This window comes from Natator depressus, chromosome 9, assembly GCF_965152275.1.
Source record: "Natator depressus isolate rNatDep1 chromosome 9, rNatDep2.hap1, whole genome shotgun sequence".
NCBI lineage: Eukaryota > Metazoa > Chordata > Testudines > Cheloniidae > Natator > Natator depressus.
Window position 1 is genome coordinate 63,932,073 of NC_134242.1, and position 26,980 is coordinate 63,959,052.

General features: G+C 49.4%; 1 protein-coding gene across 4 annotated transcripts in view; it reads right to left on the minus strand.

The window, feature by feature from the left end:
* DRP2 (dystrophin related protein 2) overlaps positions 1-26,980 on the minus strand; it is a 52,418-nt gene that overhangs the window by 14,560 nt on the left and 10,878 nt on the right. For 2 of the 4 annotated variants that reach the window (XR_012641040.1, XM_074964415.1), the window contains exons 2-10: positions 19,569-19,734; positions 10,341-10,474; positions 9,106-9,262; positions 7,888-8,008; positions 3,842-4,110; positions 3,088-3,234; positions 2,487-2,565; positions 1,073-1,133; positions 71-132 (exon numbers count right to left, since the gene is read on the minus strand). Coding sequence is in view for 3 of the 4 variants with exons in the window: in XM_074964415.1 (XP_074820516.1) it covers positions 71-132; positions 1,073-1,133; positions 2,487-2,565; positions 3,088-3,234; positions 3,842-4,110; positions 7,888-8,008; positions 9,106-9,262; positions 10,341-10,474; positions 19,569-19,688 (1,150 nt within the window). In the remaining variant the exon portion in view is untranslated. The remainder of the gene's footprint in view (positions 1-70; positions 133-1,072; positions 1,134-2,486; positions 2,566-3,087; positions 3,235-3,841; positions 4,111-7,887; positions 8,009-9,105; positions 9,263-10,340; positions 10,475-19,568; positions 19,735-26,980) is intronic. The other 2 variants (XM_074964414.1, XM_074964413.1) reach the window with 1 other exon arrangement.

The following is a 26,980-nucleotide window of genomic DNA, read 5'->3' on the forward strand; positions in this document are numbered from 1 at the left end:
GTGTGAATCAGTGCTCTCCATGGGCTCATGCAGTGGGGTCCCCAAGGGAGGTGCCTAGAGTGGCTCTTACCTAGCGTTTGGTATAACTCGGTCATCTTGGGGTGGTCCCAGCATGTCGTCTGAGCCTGGTGGCTGAAAAAAAAGAAGGAAACCAAATCACTAAACCTGTAAATTAACTGGCAGACATGTGAACAGGCAAACGGCTGCAGCCAGCCATTACCCCCTTTTTATTGCAAAGGGTCCCCAAAGTCTGTGCTGCACTTCCCAGATCGGAGCTCCCTCTGGTCCCAAACCAGGCAGCAGATGCCTGCAGGCCTCTGCCCATCACCTGACGGTCCCGTCCTCCCATCTCAGCATAATGGTGCACAGAGATCCCACATGCTCTCTTCTGGGGGGCGGAGGAAGGGGCAGTGATAATACCAAGGGGATTCCCAGTGCACACAGGCAGGGGTGCATTTTGGTGGCAGGGGGTCCACCCCAGTGGAATCAGGTGTGATGAGTTTGTTCTAACATCACTGTTAATTTCGCCTCCAGCCCCACCTCTTATGGGCTGACTGCTAGAGTCCTTCCTCCTACAACATGCACCCACTACTCTCCAGTGCCCCAACGCCTGCTAACAGCCATTAGGGGGTTCCTAAAAACAGCACTTGCCAAACTACGCCCCCCCCCCACACACAAACACTCCCCTCTAATATCTGCAAATGTCCCCTCTGCAAAACCTAATGAGAGTCCCCAGAGCTGGGAATCCTGCAAGGGAACACATCTCTTGCCCCAACCACAGCTGAATGTGGGGACCCACCTAGGTTCCTACTTACACCAGAGACTGCCCAGGGAGGATCTGTGTCCAGGGGAGAAAGGACCACTTGGGCTGTGTCTGGTGTGATTGGAAGGCGGTGACCTCACCGCATGAGATCCTGGAATGGACAGAATTTGTGTTTTGCCCCATCAAGACCAAGCAGGTTTTATTGGAGATGAATGGGAAAGTCACACAGGGGATGGAAGACAGACAGAGCGCCCCGGAAAGTGAGACAGAGAGACCAGCCACTCTTCCAGCCTCTGACTGTACACTTACTTGATGTAGTACGGCACTTTATTGGGTGAAATTGCTCGTTCCCAGGGAACCTGGACAGAGGCTGCAAAAAGAGACAGATACAGACGTGCCTGTCAGTCAAACTCCTCTCTGATGAGAGATCACAGCCTACCGAGTGGGTGTACTGCACTGGATTTGGGTGCTGGAGGGTGTGTTGCTACCCTCTAATGGCTGGGCTACAGTGTAAGAGACACCTGCTTCTCTGACTCTCATTAGAGATCTCCATCAGTTCAGGAGAGGCCTGTTTTTCTGGAGCAGAAAGATCAGAATGGACAGGAGCCCTACCATAACTGCATTGGTTGCCTGCAGCACCAGTCATTGTCCGGGGAAAGGAAACCCTTTCACCTCCAGCACCACCACCAAACAGCTCACCTCCACACGGGCACTTTATAAGTACAGTACCAAGGTCAGTGCTTCTAAACCTGGCTCCTAAATCCATGTGCAGGCACCCAGGCCAAGTGACCTGCTCTGCAGAGGAGCCGAGCACCCACTAACCCCAATGATGTCATTGGGAGCTGTGGGTGCTCAACACCACAGAGAATCAAGCCATTTTTATGTAGGAGCCTAACATCAGATACCCAGGTTTGCAAATGCTGTCCTAAGTGCTTTCCACTGCAGGGTTCGCCATGGTGCCAAGACAGCCTCCTGACAGAGCCAGCTCAGTGACGTGAGAATAGCATCCTGCTTTACAATGGAAAATAACAGGCGCATTCTCACCGCCCTACCCACCACTGTGGACTATGGGAGCTGACTTTTTGCTGCCATCTGTCATCGAGCCCTGTGGAGTCACAGGATTACTGAGTTTGGCACAGCCCCAAGTGCCAACTGGGAGCTGCTTCAGGCTCATGTCACCATGTCTGTGTCATTGAATGGGGCACCACTCCACCTGACTGGCACACGTGGTTAGCAAATACGGATCATAATAGCCTGGAGAGCTGCCTCCTGCATAAGGGCTTGTCTCCAGAGAGGGTTAAGATTCAGGGATCAAAGACCACTTTACTTCCAAACAGGAGCATCCACATGGGTTTAAAGCACTCTCACTGATGCCAAATGACTTCACACTTTACTGGATTTGTCGTATTTTTCCTGAGTGTCCCCATATAGACAAGCACCTAAATCCTGTACCCCGCCGGTGTCATGGTGCTATCAACCTTGAGTAATGCCATGTGTCACTTAGGAACTGCCACTCGATAGTGCCTCTTTCAAGCTGGTTATTGGGGTTGCCCTGGCAGAGCTAGACCAAGGGGAATATGTCTCTGGGGGAAATCTTGTGTGGCCAAGGCAGTAAGAAAGGCAGGCAGGTGTGAATCTGTACAAAGCAATAGACACAGTGCTGAGCTTCTCCGGCCCGGGGGGTATCTGATGGTGAGGACACTGGGAGGATCTGCTCACGTACTGGAAAGGAAGTGCTGGGAACCTGGTCCAAAGTCCCGATGGGCATCCTGGAGCTGCTTCAGGCGTTCATTAACCGAGGCCTGGGAGAAGGGGAAACTGGAACTTAAAAGTGAACTTTCCCAGGACTTCAGCTTTTAGACAGGCCAGGAGGCATTGCACATGTACTAACATGGCACTGCAATGCACCACCCCTCCCCCACATCCACCACCTTCCTGGATTCCTATCCCCCAACAACCAAACCCTCCTGCCCACTCCCTCGCCTAGCTAATTCTCAGTCCCCACAGGCCAGATCCGCACTATGGCTCCACTGAAGTCACCTGAGCTGCACCCATTTACGCCAGCTGAGAACCTGCCCCTATGAGCCTCCGTTGTGCCTTGTCCCTCATGTTGCTTCTGTTCACCAGAATCCCACTGCAGACTCACCACCTCCCTGTCCCAATGGCCTGCTATCTCCGTCTCTCTCAGAAAAGGCCCATTCAGACCTATGACCCCAGATCTCTGTTACCCTTGTTGCACTCTGACAGCCCCTTCTGCATAATGTCAAACTACTGTTCACAGGCACCCAACTTCCCTACTTTGCCCCCACATTGCCCCTTCCTACCTGCAGTTGTTTCCATCGGGTGTTGATCTGCTCCAGAGCCCGGGAGTTCTCCATGGACAGATGCACATCTGAGATAGCAAGCTGGTGTGCGAGGTCATTAACTAGCTTCACCCCATCCTTCATGGGGGAGAGCTCCTCTTTAAACAGCTAGAGCCCCCATCCCAAAGAGAAGAGACACAAGGTGGGACAGAGAGAAAAGCCACTCACCTTACTCTTTCATTGTAACATCACTAGTAATGCTCTGATGCTGGCCTGGGTACACCAGCAGCTGGCATTGCCTGGGAGAGTGTGGGTGGGTGGGAATCACTGCTTAACCCTCCTTTTCTGAGACAGCTAGAGCAGCAGAAGGAACCCAGCAAGCCAGACTGAAGATGCACACACTAGCACTACGATGGAATTGAGTCCCCTTGCTTGGGATACTAATCAGATCCCAACTAGTAGCCAACAAGAAGAAGAGTCCTATCCAGAGAGTGCCTGGTTTGAGCAGGGTACAGTGAGGGGAATATGCTCCACTGGAGAAGACCTCAGGATTATCTATCCCTCCAGACACCACAAGCCAAATTTGCCCTATCAGTCAGTGGAGTCACCACTAGCGATGAACTGGTCCCTCTGGTTTTATCGGTGTCCAGACAGGATTTTGGCAAGTCCTATTTGGATAGTGACTGTATCAGACTGCATGATGCTGTCTTACTGGAAGAGATCCTGGAGAGACACAACTGGTCTCCCTTAGGGACAGAGAAAAGGTGAGATGTACCTTGGTTGCCTGGATGTGCTCTGGTAAGGCATCGATAAAGAGGTCCCCAATGGGCTCCCAGGTTTCTCGCACACTCTCGGCCTGGTCCAGTGTTGTGCTAAGCTCCTCCATGGCTCCCTTGACCTCCAGCAACTGCTCCAGTGTCCGTTCAATGTGACGGTGCTGGTCAACACAGCGAGCAGTGAGCTTCTCCCACAGCTCACTGGCCACATTTGCCTGCTTCCAGACAAAACGGCTGATGTTCTGGATCCTCTGCCTTGGAGAGACATCTATGAGAAAAGCAGCAGGGCCACAGTGAACAACCAGGAGATCCCAGCCACAGCAGGGACAGCCAATGCAAGGGTGGGGTGACAAGAGGAAGAAAGATGAGAAAGAGAGGAGAAGCCAGGGAGAATTGGGAAGAGGAAGAACAAAGGACAGAGAGAAGGGAGAGAGGAAAAAGAGGACAATTTCAGTACATGTCATAGAATCATAGAAATGCAGGGCTGGAAGGGACCTCGACAGATCATCAAGTCCAGCCCCCGGCGCTGAGGCAGGGCCAAGAAAACCTAGACCAGCCCTGACAGATGTTTGTCCAACCTCCTTCCCAAAAGCCCCCAGTGATGGGGATTCCACAACTTCCCTTGGAAGCCTATTCCAGAGCTTAACCACCCTTGGAGTTCAAAAGCTTTTCCTAATATCTAACCTAAACCTCCCTTGCTTCGGATTAAGCCCATTACTTGTTGTTGTACCTTCAATGGACATGCAGAACAATTGATCACCATCCTCTTTAGAATAGCCCTTAACATATTTGGAAACTGTCATCAGGTCCCCCCTCAGTCTTCTTATCCAAAGACTAAACATGCCCAGTTTTATTAACCTTTCCTCCAATTTCCCAGAACTGGACACAGTATCCAGCTGAGGCCTCACCAGTCCCGCATAGAGCAGGACAATTACCTCCCAGTACGACACTCCTGTTAATACACCCCGTTAGCCTTTTTAGCAACTACATCACCTTGCTGATTCATATTCAGCAGTACTACCATCTAGCCAGTTATCTCCCATTTTGTAGCTGGGCATTTGATTTTTCCTTCCTAAATGCAGTACCTTACCCTGGTCTTTTTTGAATTTCATCTTGTTGATTTCAGACCAATTTTTCAATTTGTCAAGATAGTTTTGAATTCTAATCCTGTCCTCCAAAGTGCTTGTGACCCCTCCCAGCTTGGTGTCATCCACAAATTTTATAAGCATATTCTCCACTCCATTATCCAAGTCATGAAAGTATTGTCTAGTACTAGACCAGGACTGACCCCTGCAATACCCCACTAGATACACCCCTCCCAGATTGAGAGTGAACCATTGATAACTACTCTGTGCATATGGTGTTTCAGCCACTTGTGCACACACCCTATAGTATTTTCATGTAGCCCACATTTTCCTAGTTTGCTTATGAGAATGTCATGTGGGACCCGTTTCAAAACCCTTACTAAAATCAAGATATATCACATCTACTGCTTCCCCGCATCCCCTAGGTAAAAATAACCCTGTCAAAGAAGGAAATTAAATTGGTTTGGCATGATTTGTTCCTGACAAATTAATCTAGCTATTCCTTATAATCTTATCCTACTCTAGGTACTTACAATATGATTGTTTAATAATTTGTTCCAGTACCTTTTCCCTGTATCAAAGTTAGACTGACTGGTCAGTAATTTGCCAGGTCCTCTTTGTTCCTCTTTTTAAAGATAGGTACTATGTTTGCCCTTCTCCAATCCTCTGGGACCTCTCCTGTCCTCCATGAATTCTCCACAATAATTGTTAACAGTTCTGAGATTGCTTCAGCACCCTAGGATGGATTTCATCAGGCTCTGGTGACTTGAATACATCTAGTTTATCTAAATATTCTATAATCTGTTCTTTCTCCATTTTGGGTTGTGTTCTTTTCTCCTAGTTGTTAATATTAGTTATGTTGACTATCTAGTCACCATTAACCTTTTTAGTGAAGATTGAAGCAAAATAGGCATTAAACACCTCATCTTCCTTGATATCAGTTACTAGTTCTCCTTCCCGGCTAAGTAGAGGACCTCCACTTTCCTTCATCTTTCTCTTGCTACTAGTGTATTTAAAGAACCTGTTCTTGCTGTCTTTTATGTTCCTTCCTAGTTGTAACTCACTTTGTGCCTTAGCCTTGCTGATTTTGTCCCTATACACTTGTGCTATTCTTTTGTATTCATCCTTACAATTTGTCCTTGTTTCCACTTTTTGTAGGATTCTTTTTTGATGTTCAGGTCATTAAAGAGCTTCTGATGGAGCCATATTAGTCTCTTACTATTCTTCCTAACTTTCTTCCTATCAGGATTGTTTGCAGTTGTGCTTTTAATATTATCTCCTTGAGAAACTGCCAGGCAGCTCTCCTGAACTTCTTTATCCCTTAGATTTTCTTCCCAGGGGACTTTACCTACCACGTCTCTGAGTTCTGCTTTTTTTAAATCCATCATCCTTATTCTGGTGCTCTCACTCCTGGCTTTCCTTAGAATCATGAAATCTATCATTCAGATCACTTTCACCCAGGTTGCCTTCCCTCTTCAGATTGATTCCTCTTTCAGCATTACAGCTCAGCCTCTCCCGCTGCCAGTCACAAGCTTCCTGCCTACCAACATCCATCTGATCATGGCCGGCACTCACAAGTGATGGCTTTGGCCCATGAGGCTAAGCTATTTTCCAAGGAGCTTGCCTAACAGAGTATCAGGGTACAGCATGCACATTCCATTGGACACAGTGACCCCGCAGCCAGCGCTGCTACATCCCAGCCAGGAGCTGCCGGTCTGACAAAGGACCTCTGAAGGACTGCGCCCGCCAGTAGCTTCACCTGTGGTACCAAGATGAGTACTCCGCTGAAGGAGTCAAGATGGCCCTATTGCCTTTAAAGCACAACTCCTGAATTCCTTCCCCAGGCAGAGACAGCCCCTCAAGTTACAGGCAGCTTTGCCTGGGCCCATTAATGCGAGGGGAGCGTTATCCCTAGTACACAGATGGGGAAACTGGCGCAGAGAGAGATTAAATGATTTACCCAAGGTCACAAAGCAGGTCAGGGGCAGAGCTGAGTGCCAATCAGTGTAGGGAGCCCAGCGCTCAGCAAAGGGGCCCTATTATTGGCCAGGCCAGACCACTTCACTCCTCCTCCCTATCAGTGGGGAAAGCACAGGAGCTGCCAGGACCCCACACAAATGCTGGGAGTGGATTTGTACCCTGCCCCCCAGCCAAGAGAGGAGCAGCGACTGGCAGAGCGCTTCTTCCTTCCCAGCCGTTGCGGGTGGGGCTGGAGGAAGAGAGGAAACCCCTCAGAGTCACCAAGAAAAGGGAGAGCTCTCTACCACCTCTGGAGGGAAGAGGCCATGGCTTCACATAAGGGGTGTGGCTCAGTTGAAGGGCTGGGACAAGAGTTCATTTTGCAGGCATGCTAATTAAATCACTGTTCAATGCCCTCGTGTACCATGTTGCATCTCTCTAGGACGAGCCACACACTGTGCTCCATCACACCCCGTGCTTGCTGTGTGCCTTGCCCCGCCACAAAGTAGCATGACATAGGATATGTCCACGCTGTCCTCGGAGATGTGATGGCAGCACATGCAGACATACCCAAGGCTAGCTTTATTTGAGCTAACTTCAGTATCCATAGCAGTGATGCGCTTCAGCGCAGGCTAGCCAGCCCAGTAATGATCTAAGGTCCCAGGCGGGCTCATAGAGCCTACGCCAAAGTTCGCACAGCTGCAGCTTTGCTGCTATTGCTACCCAAGCTAGCGAGATCAAAGCAGGTATGTCGACAGGTGCTGCGATCACCCCTACGATGGCAGTGCAGGCATACCTATGGTGACACATGGAGTGCCAGTGCCAGGTAACACTGTGCTATAGGACTGCCCGTTCAGTTCATTCATGCTGCACTGCGGTACACAATGCCACATTGCCCCCTGCCCGTCTCCTCTCTCAGAATGACAGCATGCAGGATCCGAGAGCTAGGCCATGCTGACATGAGGACAAGGAGGGGGATGAGAGTGGGAGGCTCCACAAACCTTTACTTTCAGAATTGGGTTCCTCTAATTCCTCGAATGGGTGCTGGGAAAGGAAGGCCTGCGCCGACTCCAGGACGGAATAAATATATGGGCCCCGAGACTTCACCTCTTCCATGAAAGCCTGCAGTGGGGAGGCACAGCATGACAAAACAAAGGCTGAGTTAGAGAATTGAAAGGCTCCTTCCTCAACCAAGAACTGTGCAGTGAATTACTCGCTCCAGTGCACAAGCGAACTACCAGCACGTACCTGACATGTTAAAGAAGCTCCGCCTCAGAAGATGGTACATGAACATCTTTAGCATACAAAGGAAAGTTAATGGATAAACAGCCCTGGGATTCAAGGAAGATCCCACCACCCGGAAGGAGGAGAGAGATTTGGTGAGATCTGTAGATCAACAGTGTCTCTGAAATAGGCAACAACTGGCGCCTTCTGGGCCATGAATTATTAAAGGAGAGGCATTCTGATCATGGCCAGTTTGCATTGTAGGTCCAGGGAGAAGGAAACAGTCCTTTGTAAATATTTTAAATACTTAGTCCTCTCACAAGTGCAGGGGCCGGGACCAGATGACTTCTCGAGGTCCCTTTCAGTTCTATGATTCTCCTGAATCAGATGGGATGACACTGGTTAATCAGAACTGCTATGTGCTGTAACACAACAAGGATTCTCACATCCCCGTCATTGTGTCAGCTATAGATCTAAGTCGGACAGATGACCCAAACTGGTCTCTCGGATCCCAGCAAGCAAGTGTCAGGATCCCCATGAGTGTGGCAAAAGAAAGGCATCTGTCTGTTTGAGAGCTCGGATATTGCAGCCAGTTGGGAAACAGGAAATAATCAGTGCCTGAGGCTCAGCATCCAGTTCTGTGATCTCTTCATAGATTTAACTTTAAATCTGTAATGCAGATTTACTTTCTGTCATTTACACTAAACGCCTCTTCACTTTCTAAACTGGACTGATCCTATCTGTTATTCACTGGGGAAAATACAGGCCGGAGCTTTTCAGAACGTTGGCTCCACCTCATAAGGGAAGGGGAAAGGTGCAAGTGACAGCCAGCATACTGGCCCCAAACATAAGTCACAGGGGAACCTGCAAGTACAGTTGTGGACAGAGAGGCCAGGTCAGGTATCCAGGTTCCATGCCAAGGAACCTGGGGCGGGAGCTCATCCTAGCTGGTGAGTGAGGATAGGGCTCTAGGGAGTGTGTATCTGGAAACATACCGCATGCGTCTCTTTTTCTTGCTGTACCAAGAGCACATCTCCCCGGAGCGGCAGCTGTGCAGACAGCTCTTCATCCTTCTGACCCAGCCAGTCTATGATCTCCTGGAGGGGGAGCTGCAGCTTCCCACTGTGGTCTGAAAAGGCCTCCAGACGAGCCCTGCACCAGATGGATGGGAACACAACAGTTATAGAGAGCAAACAAAAAGGATGAGGCCCAATGGGAATTCACCGCTTTTCAAAAAGGAAAGAGTGGACAGTGCACTGGGCCCCTGCAGCCTGCGGCTCAGAGGGCACAGCCCAATCTCACACAGTGTGTGCCTTCTGCCCTGAGGAGAGGCAGCCAGGCTAAGGGAAAACTTTCCCTGTCCAGTGACTAAAGAATGGCTATATCCTGCACTGGTGTCAGGAGGGAGGAGCTCCCTCAGCCTGTCCCAGGTGAACATGCACATCGATGCTGCCCTGGCCTCGCATGCAGTAGAGGATCCCCTCCATGGGAGATTTCCAGAGGCTCAGCATTAGAAGTATTTGCTGGTGTTAGCAGGGGCAGGTGAGAGGACTCCCTTAAGCTGTTTCTGATCTCCAAGTGCGTAGTGGGGGAGGGCAGAAGAACCTGCCTGGACTCGTGTGTATAAACAGCCTGAACTCCAGCTATGCCTATATTGGCAGAGACTTGGCTATACGTTGTAGCCACCTGGACCATTTACAGGATGTGTGTGTTAAGGCAAAGCACAATTAATATGCCCCAACTGAACTCTCAGTGATGCTGGCGGTGGATCTGCAACTACAGAAGGCTGCAGAAAGGCACATGCTCCTAGAGGGGTCTGGAGGGAAGGGGCAGGCCACAGAGGAAGGTGATGTGAAGGGAATGGGTTCCTGAGTCCTTATCTTGGGCAATAAGAACACACACACCCCTGCTTGAGGACTGGAGAGAGGGGCAGAGAGAAAGCAGGAATGGATGGGGAAGAAGAGATAAAGGGACAGGAGGAAATAAGGGGAAAGAAGGAGTGAGAGCACAAGCAAGGGCAAATGAAAACACATTTCAAGCAGAGGAAAAAAGAGTCAGTGACTCAGAGATTTGTCTCTGCTTTAGAGGCCGAGAGGGAAAACTGCTCCAAGGTTACAGTGAACTTGGGTGGCAAATGAACTGAACAAGATCTCAAGGCTTGTGCCGAACATCTCCAGCAGGCAATCCCGGGGCAAAGACCAGCAAGCTCACTTCACATGGGGAGTCCTACCGAAGGCTGTGGGATTTCTTTTTGATTTCATTCCAACAAAGATTCATCTCCAGAGGTGCCTGGGGCCTGAAGGCACTGCTGGAAGCTTGCTGGGTTACACAGGGCGCTCCTTCACCATCTTCCGCTGCTTTAACCTAGGTGGAAACACAAACACCTGACACACTGTGTCCAGACACAGGATGTCTAGTGGCTAGAGCACATGACTGACTGCTGCTCTCACCTCTGCCACTGACTCACTGTGTGTTCTTGGGCACAACCTTTAACATTAATGTACCAGCTTCTCCATCTGTACAAAGGGACTGAAATGCTGGCCTGCATCACAAAAGATCTTGAGATTTTGTTAAGGATTTAAAACACTTGAACGATGTTCTATCAGTGTGACATATTATACAGTGATCAGCATTTACAACACTGCAAGGGGATGCAGGGTTTTTACTCTTGTGCTCTGTGTGTGTGTGTTGTTTTTGGTTTGTTTTTTTTTTGCTGGATTGAGTCAGAGTTGCTCAGCTGTGTGGCATAGACTCCACACCACTCTACATGGATATTCCCCTTCATCTTAAGTGGCTAGAACTTGTGCTTTTGGAGCACCAAAGAGGCACAGGCTTCAAATTCTGTTCCTGCTGCTGCCATTAAGCTCTGAGCGGCCCCAGTGTGCAGCACAGTGACAACCAGGAAGGTGTAGGTGATCACAGATTTGTTACAATATTAATGGCCCTGGTTGTGCAGCCTGAGCTACCACAAAAAACAGACTATAAGCTCCCACCTGCTTCACCTGTAGAAGATTGCAGGTGAGAACATTCTCTGGCAGTCCAGGGGCCCAACTTCCAGAGACTCTGCAGCTTCTCTGCACCCACTCCAGAAGGAAGAGAGCGCATGCGTGTGAAAATTAGGGAGAGACTCAGAATTCCAGTCATCTGAAGAAATATGTCTTTGCATTCAGCGTGCTTTAAATCCAAAGATCTCAAAGCACTTTACAATGAGGAATGTAGCCTCAACCCCTTGGGAGGAAGGGAAGCATTATCGACACAGACTGGGGGGAAAGTGAGGCATGGCACAGGGAAATGATCTGCACAGTGAGTCAGTTGCAGAGTTATGAGATGAACCTAGTCTCCTGGCTCCCACTCCAGAGTTCTGATCGCTAGACTGTGCTCCGTCCCATGACAACAGCAAAGACTATCCTACTTGCCAGACACACCAACAAACAATCAGAGGGAGGCATGATCTAAGTGCAACACAAACACTCTCACCATTGTGTGTTTGGGGTGCATGGGTGGAGGGCTGGTGTGTGACCACAATGGCAGCTTGCTGCCTGTTGTCAAAACACACAAACATTTACCAATTTCACAGGTGGGAAGTTGCTGTGTTTTGCTTGGGAAATCACAACCTTTCCCTCCAGTTCTAATTTGTTGACAGGGCTCAGAAGTGATAACAATTAACATGCATTAGTACCTTTCAACCCAAAGTGCTTTCCAAATGATCAGTACAGGAATCACTTCACTCAACTGGAGTGCAGCCATCTCTGAGGGGAGTGGCAGTTGTTTGAAAGAGCACAGCTACCCTGTAACAGTTTTGAGCGAGGAGGGGACCATATGCTAATGGCACAGAAGGAAAGACAGGACCAGGCAGAACAGACAAGAAATTAATTCAGGGCAGTGACACAGTAGGTCATGATCACAATGGTCCCTTCTGGCTTTATAATCTATCCAAAGGGGGTTTTGCCAGGTCACTAGGGCTATCACTTCTCTACTCCCCAGAAAAGAACTGGGAGGTACTTAATGATCACAGTGGGGGCAGAAGCATGTTTTATGTTTCACCCAAAGCACGTTTAATTTTGTGCCCCTGATCTGCCATGTCATTCCAGAGAGCATCCCGAAAATCATCAAACACAGAGTACAGAGGAATCCTAGACATGAATATCATAAATCATTCACACTAACGCTGCCTGTATACTGAAAGTCAATACATTTCTTGTGCAAATACTCACGCTGCCAAAGTAAGTTAGCCCTGCGTGGCCATAGCCACCTCCTCTGTCCCCAGGGAGATTGCAAAGGGATCAGGGCCAATGGCCTTTCTCCCTCTGGGGGGTAAACGGAACTGCGTGGATATAACTCCACGGGAAGCGTGATCCTCTCCAGCCTAGTTTAGGAAAAGGGTAAAAGTCCACGATGCCTGCCACTCACCGATTATGTCCTATAGATGAGCCAGAGGGAAAGCAGCATGCACTGGCCAGGTGTGCAACGCCTGCTCCCCCAGAACAAAACCCCTGCAGGTGAGTGGGGGAAAGCAGCGCTTCCACATCGAGTACCAGTTCCACTGGCTGCAGCTGCCGAGGTGGCAGGCCGGTTGGATCCTTCTCCCTTCAGAAGTCAGATGCATGTGAATAGCTGTATTTTTAGATGTGTATGCAGGCACACACACACAGAGGCTGTGGAGCGCGTCCCCTACCTGTGCAGAGCCAGGGATCCATGGTGTGGCTGCTCACCAGCTGCACAGGAGAGAACATTGTCCCCCTCTCTTCCCAGTGCCATCACCCAGCACCAGGCAGACAGCAGCAGGAGAAAGGCAAGCAGCACCACAGGGAAGAGAAGAAGGGTGGAAGGGACCAGAGGGCGGGCAAGGAGCAGGATGGGGGGGCTGAGAGGAGCTGCTGCCCTGTTTACTGACCCCCCAGGAATCTGGAGGGCGGCGGCGGCAGCAGCCGCTCTGCCAGTGAATCACAGCTTTGTCCGGGTGGAATTCCAGCTCCCTCCAACCTGCCTTAACCCCCACGGGTACCACGGCAGCTGTCTGTGTGTGAGGGAGGGCAGGGTGTCACCAGGACTCACCCTGTGCACACGTGTGTGTGACAGGCACTGATGGGGGAGAAGGTACCACAACTAGCCACGTTCAAAGAAATCACTGCACATATAAGAGAACACAGCGCTGGGCAGGGCCACCCCGGGTAATAGCAAAGGTGGCACTGTACAGGGCCGGGGCCGGGGCCCCTGGGTAATAGCAAAGGCAATGGTGCAGCAGCCCCCAGGTCCTCTGGTTACTGCAAATGGAGTGCTGAGGTCTCAGCGTCTGTTCGTCAATAGACAGATTCCTGAAGGAATAGTCAATGCAAGCTTTTAGTCCCCTAGACAGACCCCGGGCGCACCTGGGGGCTCTGTCTGAGTCACATTATGGTGGGAGAGGACAGGGTTTCGGGGGAGCATGGGAGGTGGAAACAGAAACTCCTCAAACTCCATTATACGAGAAGGAGGGCGGGAGGTTACACTGAAAGAGCCACAGGGGTTCCCTATTGCTACCAGAAACCCTGTCAAGAGCCTCAGTGGAGAAGCATCTGCCCTGGCCCACACCTCCTGGACAAGCCATGAGCTCACCTGGGTGAGCCCCAGCAGAGGTGTGCATCACAGTGATGGCCAGGGCCTGCCTTAGGGACAGAAGGGGTGAGAAGGGGAAGCCCCTCTGCAGATTCAGCGCTCCCCTCCTTCACAGCTGGGACTCCCTGCGCCGGACTCCCTCACATGTCAACATCAACATTCTTGGGCTTGGCTCACACCCATCTGCACCAAGGGAAAACATCTTGTTTTTGCCAAAAGGATTTCGTCCCCGTTCCCATCTGTCTCCCACAGAGTTCTCTGGAGTTTCTGCAGCTCGGCATTGTTTCCATGCTCAGTTCCACCTACAGGAACGCTATGAAAAAGCTCCCTGTATCTCTCCCTCTTCCCATTGGTCTCTCTCTCTCTCTGCATGCCTGCCATCTCTACCCATTTGTCCCCTCCTCCCTCCCTCCGTGCTGGGCTGCCCTTTGCAGTCAGGGGGCTCTCACACCAACACGCTCTTCAGTTTTCACCAACCCAGTGGGATCCCTGGACTCTGAAGCCAAGACAATAGCGACACCAGCAACCCTGAGTAAGGCCCGTCCCAGGAAGGGGGCAGACAGTGCACGGTATTTGGAGGGTGGAAGGCAGAGCTGCTATTAAGATCGCTGCCCTGCAAGCAGAGCAAGCCAGTGGCTTGGCACTCTGCCTGCATGTGGAGTTAAATACTCTAGCCCTGTGCAGCACAGAAGTCAGGAGAGGCTTTGGGTGGGTGATTATAAGCCCAGAGCAATGAGTGCCCCTCACACACCCTCTCTCCAGTGCAGCTGCTGATTGCTGCAAGTGTCCCTGAGGTTGCCCTTGCCTCTGTCTGTTTCCCTGCTTATTCCCTCTTCCACTCCTGTACCCCCACGGAGAGTCAGCCCGACCCACGGATAGCTCCTCAGCATGTTCATGGCAGGCAGGAGGCAGTGGAGGTTGCTGCTCAGCTCACTCTGCTCTCCCTCCAACCCTCTGCTCCTTGTTGAATCTGCTGGGTCGTTTATTAACCCCCTTACACACTCCTGGTAATAGCTACATAACAGCCACCCCCTCCCCATAAACACTGACTCAGAACCAACCGGGAAAAGTCACGGGCTCATCTGTGAGCCCCGCTTCCAGCCTGGGAACTGGCTCAGACAGACAGATGCCAGTTTCTCACACTTCCCCCAGCTTCTCTCCCCTGAGCTGCAGATCTCCATGCTGGGGCAGCCAGTGCAACGGCAACACACGGTGCTGGGATCCAGCCCCAGACTCAGCCATCCTGAACTCCTTGGAGCCAGCAAAAAACACCTGGGTGTGCTGTAGAACAGTAGTTTTCAACCAGGGGTCCAGGGCCCTCTAGGGGGCCTCGAGCAGGTTTCAGGGGGGCCTGCAAGCAGGGCCAGCATTAGACTCGCTGGGGCCCAGGGCAGAAAGCCGAAGGCCCACTGCGTGGGGCTGAAGCCCAGGTCCCTGAGCCTCGTCAGCTGGGGCTGAAGCCTGAGCAATGTAACTTCGTGGGAGCCCCTCTGGCATGGGGCCCCAGGCAATTGCCCTGCTTGCTACCCCCTAATGCCAGCCCTGGCTTTTATAGGCAGAAAACCAGTTATTGTGGCACAAATGGGCTGTGGAGTTTTTATACCATGTTGGGGGGCAGCCTCAGAAAGAAAATGTTTAAGAATCTCTGCTGTAGAAGAGGAGTGCTGAGGCCAAAGGGGGCTTGCTTCCCTCAGATCAGCACTGCTGTTTCCACAGGGCGCTGGTCCAGCACTCTTCAGCCAGAGGGAGAGGGAATGGAAAGGGGCAGTGAAGGGCGGAAGGGAAAGAGCCCTGAAGAGCCTCTGCTGAACCTCCAGATCAGACAAGCAATGCAGTGTCTTCTGTGCCTTCTCTGCCATCGGCTGGGGTCTTGGGTTAACTGGCTCATTCCCCTTTTGCAGGCAGGACAAACTGCCAGCCTTGGCTACATTCAGCACAAGAAGTGCAAGGCAAACACACATCCAGTGAGCACTGATGCAGTATGTGAGGGACACACAGGCCATGCAGGTCAGAAACCCCCTTAGGATGGCTACTGGCCCCAGCCCATCCAGCCAAGAATAGCACAGGCCTGCTCCTAACCAAAGACCTGGGATTTCCAAAAGGGCCGAAGGGAAATAGATTCTGCAATCCCACCAATATTGCCAGCCCCAAGTGTTCAAAAATCATAAGGCAGGCCCCAAAGAATCATGAGATCAGCTTAAAAATCATGAGACTTAAAAACAGTTGGATTTTTTTCTTTGCCTTCTGAGCCTTTAGCACCAGGGTCACATTTTCCACCTCTTCTCTGCAGAAACTTCCTTTTTTAAAAAATGATAGCTGAATTCCTCCTGCCCCTCAAGTCACATGCATCCAGGAGCTGGGACTTCAAGAAAAACAAATATTGCAAGACTAACCATCAAATCACGAGAGATGACAATAGAGACCCCCTCAGCCCCACCCACCCACACATCTCCACACACGATTTTTGGTGGTGGAGGTTTGAAACCCAGAACTGATCCCAACACTGCACATTGTCACTCAAGCCCATCTCTTGTTTGTGAAGCACTGTGCATCTGGAAAGTGCTATATGAGTACAACATGCTAAGTAGAAGCTGGGGGAGATGGAGGAAATAACATCCCCACCACTAACAGGAATGTAGGAGGTGCCACTTTGCTATAAATACAGAAGTTTGGCAACTGTCACCAAAACTCTGAATTGAAAGAGAAAAAGTGTGATCGTTAATGAGCCCTGGCACTCTTAGAATCATAGAATATCAGGGTTGGAAGGGACCTCAGGAGGTCATCTAGTCCAACCCCCTGCTCAAAGCAGGACCAATCCCCAACTAAATCATCCCAGCCAGGGCTTTGTCAAGCCTGACCTTAAAAACCTCCACGGAAGGAGATTCCACCACCTCCCTAGGTAACGCATTCCAGTGCTTCACCCTCCTAGTGAAAAAGTTTTTCCTAATATCCAACATAAACCTCCCCCACTGCAACTTGAGACCATTACTCCTTGTTCTGTCATCTGCTACCACTGAGAACAGCCTAGATCCATCCTGTTTGGAACCCCCTTTCAGGTAGTTGAAAGCAGCTATCAAATCCCCCTTCATTCTTCTCTTCCGCAGACTAAATAATCCCAGTTCCCTCAGCATCTCCTCATAAGTCATGTGTTCCAGACCCCTAATCATTTTTGTTGCCCCTCTGCTGGACGTTTTCCAATTTTTTCACATCCTTCTTGTAGCGTGGGGCCCAAAACTGGACACAGTACTCCAGATGAGGCCTAACCAATGTCGAATAGAGGGGAACGATCAAGTCCCTCAATCTGCTGGCAATGCCCCTACTTATACATCACAAAATGCCATTGGCCTTCTTGGCAACAAGAGCACACTGTTGACTCATATCCAGCATCTTGTCCACTGTAACCCCTAGGTCCTTTTCTACAGAACTGCTGCTTAGCCGTTTGGTCCCCAGTCCGTAGCGGTGCATGGGATTCTTCCGTCCTAAGTGCAGGACTCTGCACTTGTCCTTGTTGAACCTCATCAGATTTCTTTTGGCCCAGTCCTCTAATTTGTCTAGGGCCCTCTGTATCCTATCCCTACCCTCCAGCATATCTACCTCTCCTCCCAGTTTAGTGTCATCTGCAAACTTGCTGAGGGTGCAATCCACGCCATCCTCCAGATCATTAATGAAGATATTGAACAAAACCGGCCCCAGGACCGACCCTTGGGGCACTCCACTTGATACCAGCTGCCAACTAGACATGGAACCATTGATCACTACCCGTTGAGCCCAACAATCTAGCCAGCTTTCTATCCACCTTATAGTCCATTCATCCAGCCCATATTTCTTTAACTTGCTGGCAAGAATACTGTGGGAGACCGTGTCAAAAGCTTCGCTAAAGTCAAGGAATAACACGTCTACTGCTTTCCCTTCATCCACAGAGCCAGTTATCTCGTCATAGAAGGCAATTAGATTAGTCAGGAATGACCTGCCCTCGGTGAATCCATGCTGACTGTTCCTGATCACTTTCCTCTCCTCTAAGTGCTTCAGAATTGATTCCTTGAGGACCTGCTCCATGATTTTTCCAGGGACTGAGGTGAGGCTGACTGGTCTGTAGTTCCCAGAATCCTCCTTCTTCCCTTTTTTAAAGATGGGCACTACATTAGCCTTTTTCCAGTCATCCGGGACTTCCCCCGATCGCCATGAGTTTTCAAAGATAATGGCCAATGGCTCTGCAATCACATCCGCCAACTCCTTTAGCACTCTCGGATGCAACGCATCTGGCCCCAGGGACTTGTGCTCGTCCAGCTTTTCTAAATAGTCCCGAACCACTTCTTTCTCCACAGAGGGCTGGTCACCTCCTCCCCATGCTGTGCTGCCCAGTGCAGCAGTCTGGGAGCTGACCTTGTTCGTGAAGAGAGAGGCAAAAAAAGCGTTGAGTACATTAGCTTTTTCCACATCCTCTGTCACTAGGTTGCCTCCCTCATTCAGTAAGGGGCCCACACTTTCCTTGACTTTCTTCTTGTTGCTAACATACCTGAAGAAACCCTTCTTGTTACTCTTAACATCTCTTGCTAGCTGCAACTCCAAGTGTGATTTGGCCTTCCTGATTTCACTCCTGCATGCCTGAGCAATATTTTTATACTCTTCCCTGGTCATTTGTCCAATCTTCCACTTCTTGTATGCTTCTTTTTTGTGTTTAAGATCAGCAAGGATTTCACTGTTAAGCCAAGCTGGTTGCCTGCCATGTTTATTTCTTTCTACACATTGGGATGGTTTGTCCCTGTAACCTCAATAATGATTCTTTAAAATACAGCCAGCTCTCCTGGACTCCTTTGCCGCTCATATTATTCTCCCAGGAGATCCTGCCCATCAGTTCCCTGAGGGAGTCAAAGTCTGCTTTTCTGAAGTCCAGGATCTGTATTCTGCTGCTCTCCTTTCTTCCTTATGTCAGGATCCTGAACTCAACCATCTCATGGTCACTGCTTCCCAGGTTCCCATCCACTTTTCCTTCCCCTACTAATTCTTCCCAGTTTGTGAGCAGCAGGTCAAGAAGAGCTCTGCCCCTACTTGGTTCCTCCTGGAGGAACCAGGAAATTGTCCCCTACACTGTCCAAAAACTTCCTGGATTGTCTGTGCACCTCTGTATTGCTCTCCCAGCAGATATCAGGGTGATTGAAGTCTCCCAAGAGAACCAGGGCCTGCGATCTAGTAACTTCCATTAGTTGACGGAAGAAAGCCTCGTCCACCTCATCCCCCTGGTCTGGTGGTCTATAGCAGACTCCCACCACGACATCACCCTTGTTGCTCACACTTCTAAACTTAATCCAGAGATTCTCAGGTTTTTCTGCAGTTTCATACCGGAGCTCTGAGCAGTCATACTGCTCCCTTACATACAATGCAACTCCCGCACCTTTTCTGCCCTGCCTGTCCTTCCTGAACAGTTTATATCCATCCATGACAGTACTCCAGTCATGTGAGTTATCCCACCAAGTCTCTGTTGTTCCAATCACATTATAATTACTTGACGGTGCCAGGACTTCCAGTTCATAGAATCATAGAATATCAGGGTTGGAAGGGACCTCAGGAGGTCATCTAGTCCAACCCCCTGCTCAAAGCAGGAATCCCCAATTTTTGCCCCAGATCCCAAATGGCCCCCTCAAGGATTGAACTCACAACCCTGGGTTTAGCAGGCCAAAGCTCAAACCACTGAGCTATTCCTCCCCAATCCCTCTCCCTGCTTGTTTCCCAGGCTTCTTGCATTTGTGTATAGGCACTTAAGATAACTCGCTGATCGTCCCTCTTTCTCAGTATGAGGCACGAGCCCTCTCCTCTTGCGTTCTTCTGCTCGTGCTTCCTCCCGGTATCTCATGTCCTCACTTACCTCAGGGCTTACCTGAGATTGTGAGTGGGTGGTGCTGCTGTAATGTGACTGGTCTGCTATATGCCACTCATGACATCGTGGGAGGGTGTAGGAGCATCCCTGCATGACCATTGGCTGCATCAGAACGAAGGCTCATGGGGATGGAGACTTCTCTGGGCAAAGGCACCTGAAACACAGTGTGAAATCCACTGGATCAGCTCTCAGGTCTCACTGTTCAGGAGAGCTGGCTGAGCTGCAGGGAGAAAACTAGACACACAGGCCTTGCCATAAGAGGACAGACCAAAGGTCTACCTAGCCCAGAAATCTGTGTCCAACAGTGGCCAGTCCTAGATGCTTCTCAGGAAGTCATATATCCTCCACAAAGCACTCACTGTACAATACTGAACCATGGAGGGAAAATTCTTCCTGACCCCACCTGCCAGATCAGTTTCTGCCCTGAAGCATGAGGACTGAAAGGCCTTGTCATTTTTATCATAGAGTTAGTGTCACTGAAGATGCTATTTTCTTGCTCATATAAACATCAAATCCTTTTTGTAAGCAATTTGCCTTAACAAAACCCTGTGGCTGTGAATTCCACAGATTATACTACAGCATGCAAAAATGTCTTTTCTTTGGACTATGACAAGTGAGACAGAGAGCTATAGAGCTTAGCGGGAAAGGGGGAGGAACCAGAACTGTCATGGGCACTAAGCACTGTTGCCATTTACCCTCAAAGATCTCAGAGGGACAGGAATAATAAATACATCCTGTGTTTGGAAGGAAAATTGATTGTAAAGCCATATGTCTAGAGCTCTAGACACAGAGACAGACAGACAATATATATAACCCATCATGGGGTCATTACTGCTCCAAGAAAAAGGCATTCGTAATGGTTAACTCTGGTCTCTCACCTATTCCACTAACCTCACTCTTTTCTTCTGGCCATTGTGCTGCTTCTGCATTTCAGTTTAGGCAGCAAAGCAGCTGTGAAACTAGGAGCCCTTATTTTATGGAGAACAACATTCTACAGTCAGGTCCAAAATACTACAGCTTATATTTGTGATACCACAGGGTTTGGGGCCATTACTAAGGGGGAATAGATCAAGGCAGACAATTTGAAAAGCCCACAGGTTGTATCATCAGCGTTTGCCCTTCCATGGCACTTTTTCTATGAGGAGTTCAACATGCTTTACAAACATAAATCAATGCTCACAACATTAATTTGCCCAGTTTTACGGGGATGCTAAGAGACACCAAAATTAAATGATTTCAGAGTGGTAGCCATGTTAGTCTGTATCAGCAAAAACAACGAGGAGTCCTTGTGGCACCTTAGAGACTAACAAATTTATTTGGGCATAAGCTTTCGTGGGCTAGAACCCACTTCATCAGATGCATGGAGTGGAAAATACAGGAGCAGGTATAAATACATGAAAAGATGGGAGTTGCCTTACCAAGTGTGAGGTCAATCTAATGAGACAATTCAATTAACAGTAGCATACCAAGGGAGGAAAAATAACTTTTGTAGTGTTAATGAGAATGGCCCATTTCAAACAGTTGACAAGAAGGTATGAGTAACAGTAGGGGGAAATTAGGATGCGGGAATTAGGTTTAGGTTTTGTAAAGACCCAACCAGTCTTTATTCAGACTCCCAGTCTTTATTCAGGCCTAATGTGATGGTGTCCAGTTTGCAAATTAATTCCAGTTCTGCATTTTCACGTTGAAGTCTGTTTTTGAAATTTTTTTGTTGAAGAATTGCCACTTTTAGGTCTGTTATTGAGTGACCAGGGAGATTGAAATGTTCTCCGACTGGTTTTTGAATGTTATAATTCCTGATGTCAGATTTGTGTCCATTTATTCTTTTACGTAGAGACTGTCTGGTTTGGCTAATGTACATGGCAGAGGGGCGTTGCTGGCACATGATGGCATAGATCACATTGGTAGATGTGCAGGTGAACGAGCCTCTGATAGTGTGGCTGATGTGATTAGGCCCTATGATGGTGTCCCCTGAATAGATATGTGGACACAGTTGGCAACGGGCTTTGTTGCAAGGATAGGTTCCTGGGTTAGTGGTTCTGTTGTGTGGTGTGTGGTTGCTGGTGAGTATTTGCTTCAGGTTGGGGGGCTGTCTGTAAGCAAGGACTGGTCTGTCTCCCAAGGTCTGTGAGAGTGAGGGATTGTCCTTCAGGATAGGTTGTAGATCCTTGATGATGCGTTGGAGAGGTTTTAGTTGGGGGCTGTAGGTGACGGCTAGTGGCGTTCTGTTACTTTCTTTGTTGGGCCTGTCTTGTAGTAGGTGACTTCTGGGCACCCTTCTGGCTCTGTCAATCTGTTTCTTCACTTCACCAGGTGGGTATTGTAGTTTTAAGAACGCTTGATAGAGATCCTGTAGGTGTTTGTCTCTGTCTGAGGGATTGGAGCAAATGCGGTTGTATCTTAGAGCGTGGCTGTAGACAATGGATTGTGTGATGTGGTCTGAATGAAAGCTGGAGGCATGTAAGTAAGTATAGCTGCCAGTAAGTTTCCAGTATAGGGTGGTGTTCATGTGACCATCGCTTTTTAGCACTGTAGTGTCTAGGAAGTGGACCTCTTGTGTGGACTGGTCCAGGCTGAGGTTGATGGTGGGGTGGAAATTGTTGAAATCCTGGTGGAATTCCTCAAGGGCCTTGTCAGGGTTCCTTCCCCACTCTGAACTCTGGGGTACAGATGTGGGGACCCGCATGAAAGACCCCCTAAGCTTATTCTTACCAGCTTAGGTTAAAACTTCCCCAAGGCACAGATTCCTTTCTTGCCTTGGGATTGCTGCCACCACCAAGTGATTTAACAAACAATCAGGGAAAGGACCACTTGGAGTCCTATTCCCCTAAGCCTACACCCCCTTTCCTGGGGAAGGTTTGAGCATGTATCCTCACCAATTGGTTACAAAGGGACTACAGACCCAGACCCCTGGGTCTTAGAACAATGGAAAACTCAGTCAGGTTCTTAAAAAGAAGGATTTTATTTAAAGAGAAAAAGGTAAAAGAATCACCTCTGTAAACTTAGGTTGGTAGTTAACCTTACAGAGTAGCAGAAAATTCAAAGAGCACAGAGGAACCACCTCTAGCCTTAGTTTCCAAGTTACAACAAAACAGGGATAAACCTCCCTCTAGCAAAGGGAAAATTCACAAGTTGAGAAAACAAAGGTAAACTAGTACACCTTGCCTGGCTGTTACTTACAAGTTTGAAATATGAGAGACTTGTTGAGAAAGATTTGGAGAACATGGATTGATGTCCGGTCCCTCTTAGTCCCAAGAGCGAACGGCCACAGAAACAAAGAACCCAAAACAAAACCTCTCCCCCACACCAGATTTGAAAGTATCTTTTGTCCCCATTGGTTCCTTTGGTCAGGTGCCAACCAGGTTACTTGAGCTTCTTAACCCCTTACAGGGAAGGAGGAATTTAGGCTACCCCTATGGTTATGACAGGCCTCCTCCCATGGGTCCAGATGATGAGGATGTCATCAATGTAGCGCAAGTAGAGTGGGGTGGTAGGGGACGAGAGCTGAGGAGGCGTTGTTCTAAGTCAGCCATAAAAATGTTGGCATACTGTGGGGCCATGCAGGTACCCATAGCAGTCCCGCTGACTTGACGGTATAAATTGTCCCCAAATCTGAAATAGTTGTGGGTGAGGACAAAGTCACAAAGTTCAGCCACCAGGTTTGCCGTGAAAGTATCGGGGATGCTATTCCTGATGGCTTGTAGTCCAGCTTTGTGTGGACTGTTCGTGTAGAGGGCTTCTACATCCATAGCGGCCAGGATGGGGTTTTCTGGAAGATCGCCAAAGGATTGTAGTTTCCTCAGGAAGTCATTGGTGTCTCGAAGATAGCTGGGAGTGCTGGTAGCGTAGGGCCTGAGGAGAGAGTCTACATAGCCAGATAATCCTGCTGTCAAGGTGCCAATGCCTGAGATGATGGGGCGTCCAGTATTCCCAGGTTTATGGATTTTGGGTAGCAGATAGAATACCCCTGGTCGGGGCTCTAGGGGTGTGTCAGTGTAGATTTGTTCCTGTGCTTCTTTAGGGAGTTTCTTGAGCAGATGGTGTAGTTTCTTTTGGTAACCCTCAGTGGGTAATGGCCTGTAGAATGTGGTGTCAGAGAGTTGTCTAGCAGCCTCTCGTTCATATTCTGAAATTAAATGATTTTCCCATGGAAATCTCTAGGCAAAGCACACAAAAATCGCAACTCTAACCTCAAGACAGCACCAGTGTCATGAGAGGAACAGACCAGTTGAGCACAAACAGAGGGGATTCGTCTTGGGGCTAAACATACAACAAATCTGAACGTCATGTGGGGCACGCCAAGAGGTGAAATGTACGGACAAGCGGGGAAGGGTGGCTTAGTATTGCATATGCCCGCTGCAGTGTCGAGCGATTCTGCCCCTCTCCCAGGTCTACCACCTAAAAGCTGGGTTTCCCCAGGGAATTCTAATACAGCTCCAGCCACCAGCCTTCACTTTAAAGCCATAAAAAGGGCTGTTTCAAAAGGGGTCTGTGAGAAAGGAGAAGTGAGGAAGCTGGAAGAAAGCCTGGCTGCCTCCCTCGGGGTGGGTGGCTGTCACACATGGCCCCACTCTGAGCCATGGAGAAATTTTCTGATGGGTTCTCATCAGACAGAAGCAGGCAGTACGTTCTGCAAAGCCTCTGATAGCACTGGGCAGCCAGGCGAGGAGCAAGTCCCCCGGCCACAGCTGTGTCTGTCTCTCTGGTTGCAGGTCTCTATTCTGTTTGCTCGTGCTCTCGCACTCTCTCCCCTCCCCAGTCACACACACTAAGAGAACAGCTCATCCTATTATGATTTATTTTAACCCTTTAGCAGTTTCTGGCTCCATCTCCCACAGAGCAGCCTGTACTGAGCTCTTCAATATGCTGATAATCCCCCGGTCCTGCCCCCTAACCTTCCCTGCCCGTCTGCATGAATGTCAGATATTGCACATTGCAGTGACTCCCCTCCTCAGCCCTGGAGGAAGTTATTAATTTGATGCATTTATGGCTAGAGTTCCAGGATCCTGAGTTCCCTGAGCCCCATGGGCCAAATTACCCCCTGGTGTAACTCCAGTGAAACAATGGATGACTTCTGCCTTATGTATCAGAATTGCTAAGATCAGATTCTTCCACATCTCCCTGTACACACTCCCCACAAACTCCTAAAAGGGAATGGTCTTCTCCTGGGCCCCCTAATTCATCTCTCGATGGGCCGGGCCAGGCACCACAGCTGAAAATGGGGCTGAAAGTCTGAGGCCCTGGATATCCTCTTCATGTACAAACAGATTAATCAGTGGTGCACACAATGATATGACTGGAAAATCAGGGTCATACCACTGATGAAAGAGTCCATAATGCATTCAGTCTGGCTGTAGTACCAGGGGGTCTGGCTCTCTTTTCCTTAATTAGTCTCTACTACACAGTACAATACAGTTACAGCATTATGTTCTGGCCAGTCCTCCCACCTTGGACCACTGCTTAAGTAGCTGCTCCTGTGGGGTGCAATGTGGCTATAGTTTTAGGGGCTGCACACTCCTCTCCAACCCTCTGTGGAGTATGCAGTGCACCATGGCTTCCCATGCCTGCCATCAGCTCCCACACCTTGCTTTTGGATCAGCCTTTCTGCACAGGACAGCCACTCCTTTGAAGAGAGGTCAGGGGATAATTCTGGGGCTGTAGGACATGCATGGATTCCATGTTCCCTAGCAGCTGTATTGAGAGAGAATGGCAGGGGGCCAGCCCACTCTCTACAGAAGCTGGATTTCTGATGCAAAAAAGGGGAGGGCTGTGTGGAGATCCCTCACGAGTGACATGGGTCAAGCAGAGAGCCTCACAACGCCCTATGCAACACCATAATGGAACAAAGCCTTTCCAACTCAGTAGGCACAGACCAGACAGGGCTGGAAATACAAGCAACAGCCCTGGCTAGTTGGATGCCTTTGCCACCACTTATAGCATGCCCGGCGAGAGACAGGCAGATTCTGCATCACTCTCCCCACAGAGACCTTAAAACAAAACAAGAATTCTACAACTCACAATCCCTGTGACATGTCAGCAACAAAGCCTAGCATGGAATTCTAGCATGTAGCAAATAGCCACTCGACATCCAGCTAGGGACAAAGAAACAGATACTCTGTGGGAGTGATGAGAATGCCAAGAGAGTCCTGGGGGTGGACAGGTGGCACCATCTGACCAACAAGCTCTCCACTGCCCACCAGCAAGAGCTCCATGGACTTTGGGAACCTGTTACTGAAGTGTTTTAAAGGATGACCATTATAACAGCCTGGCTAAGTGGCCACTCCACAAGGATAGAGCAGTTTCAGATATTCAAAGGCTGTTAACATCAAGGAAGGGAATCACTGGAAGTGAAATGAAGAAGCAAAATTTAGGCTGACTATCAGGATGACAGTGAGCTCTCAGAAGCTGTAGAATAGGGTCCCAAGGGAAGGGTGGAAGGCCCATCACTCAGGATATTTAAACTAGACTGGACAGATCAGCTAATCTACTATAGGGAACACTCCCATGCTGTGAAATGCTGCAGCCTTGCATCAGCTGGGAATCCTTCTTTTCTCCAAAAAGAAAAGGAGTACTAGTGGCACCTTAGAGACTAACCAATTTATTTGAGCATAAGCTTTCGTGAGCTACAGCTCACTTCATCGGATGCATTCAGTGGAAAATACAATGAGGAGACTTATATTTTATATATCTTATATTTTAAATATAAATGCATCCGATGAAGTGGGCTGTAGCTCACGAAAGCTTATGCTCAAATAAATTGGTTAGTCTCTAAGGTGCCACTAGTACTCCTTTTCTTTTTGCGAATACAGACTAACAAGGCTGCTACTCTGAAACCTTCTTTTCTCCATGGCATAGTCCTGTGGGGAGAGTGCTTCTTAGAGCTACACCCCCATGGGTGGAGGAGAGAGATAAATACTTACCCATCAGCAGCTGTTTATCTCACCCCAGGGAATCTACACTGGCCCTCTGTGTGCAGTGAAGTGATTAACAGCACATCCTTGGAGATGGAGCAGAGGTCAGGACCCTGGACCTGCAGGCACATTACTGAGTGCAGAATGGCTGACCCCATTGTGTTTGTGCAGGTGTGCATGCACTGGGAACTGCTAAGACGTCTAGGCCTTTGGTTTTGGTTTACCTCCCCCCCCGCCCCGATTATTTCTGGGGCACTATGTAAAAACGACCCATATTAATGCTATTCGGAGCAGCACTAATCAATCATTCTGTGGGCTCTACCCCCCACCAGAGGGGCGCAGAGTGAGGAAGCAGCCTATGCTACTGGTGATGGGTGGAGGACGAGGAGACACACTGTGGGTGTATGACTAGGGTTTCCCATACATCTCCAGCCTCCATCTCCTAATCAGACCCTGTCCATGAAGCATTCCCTATGGATGTGCAGTGGC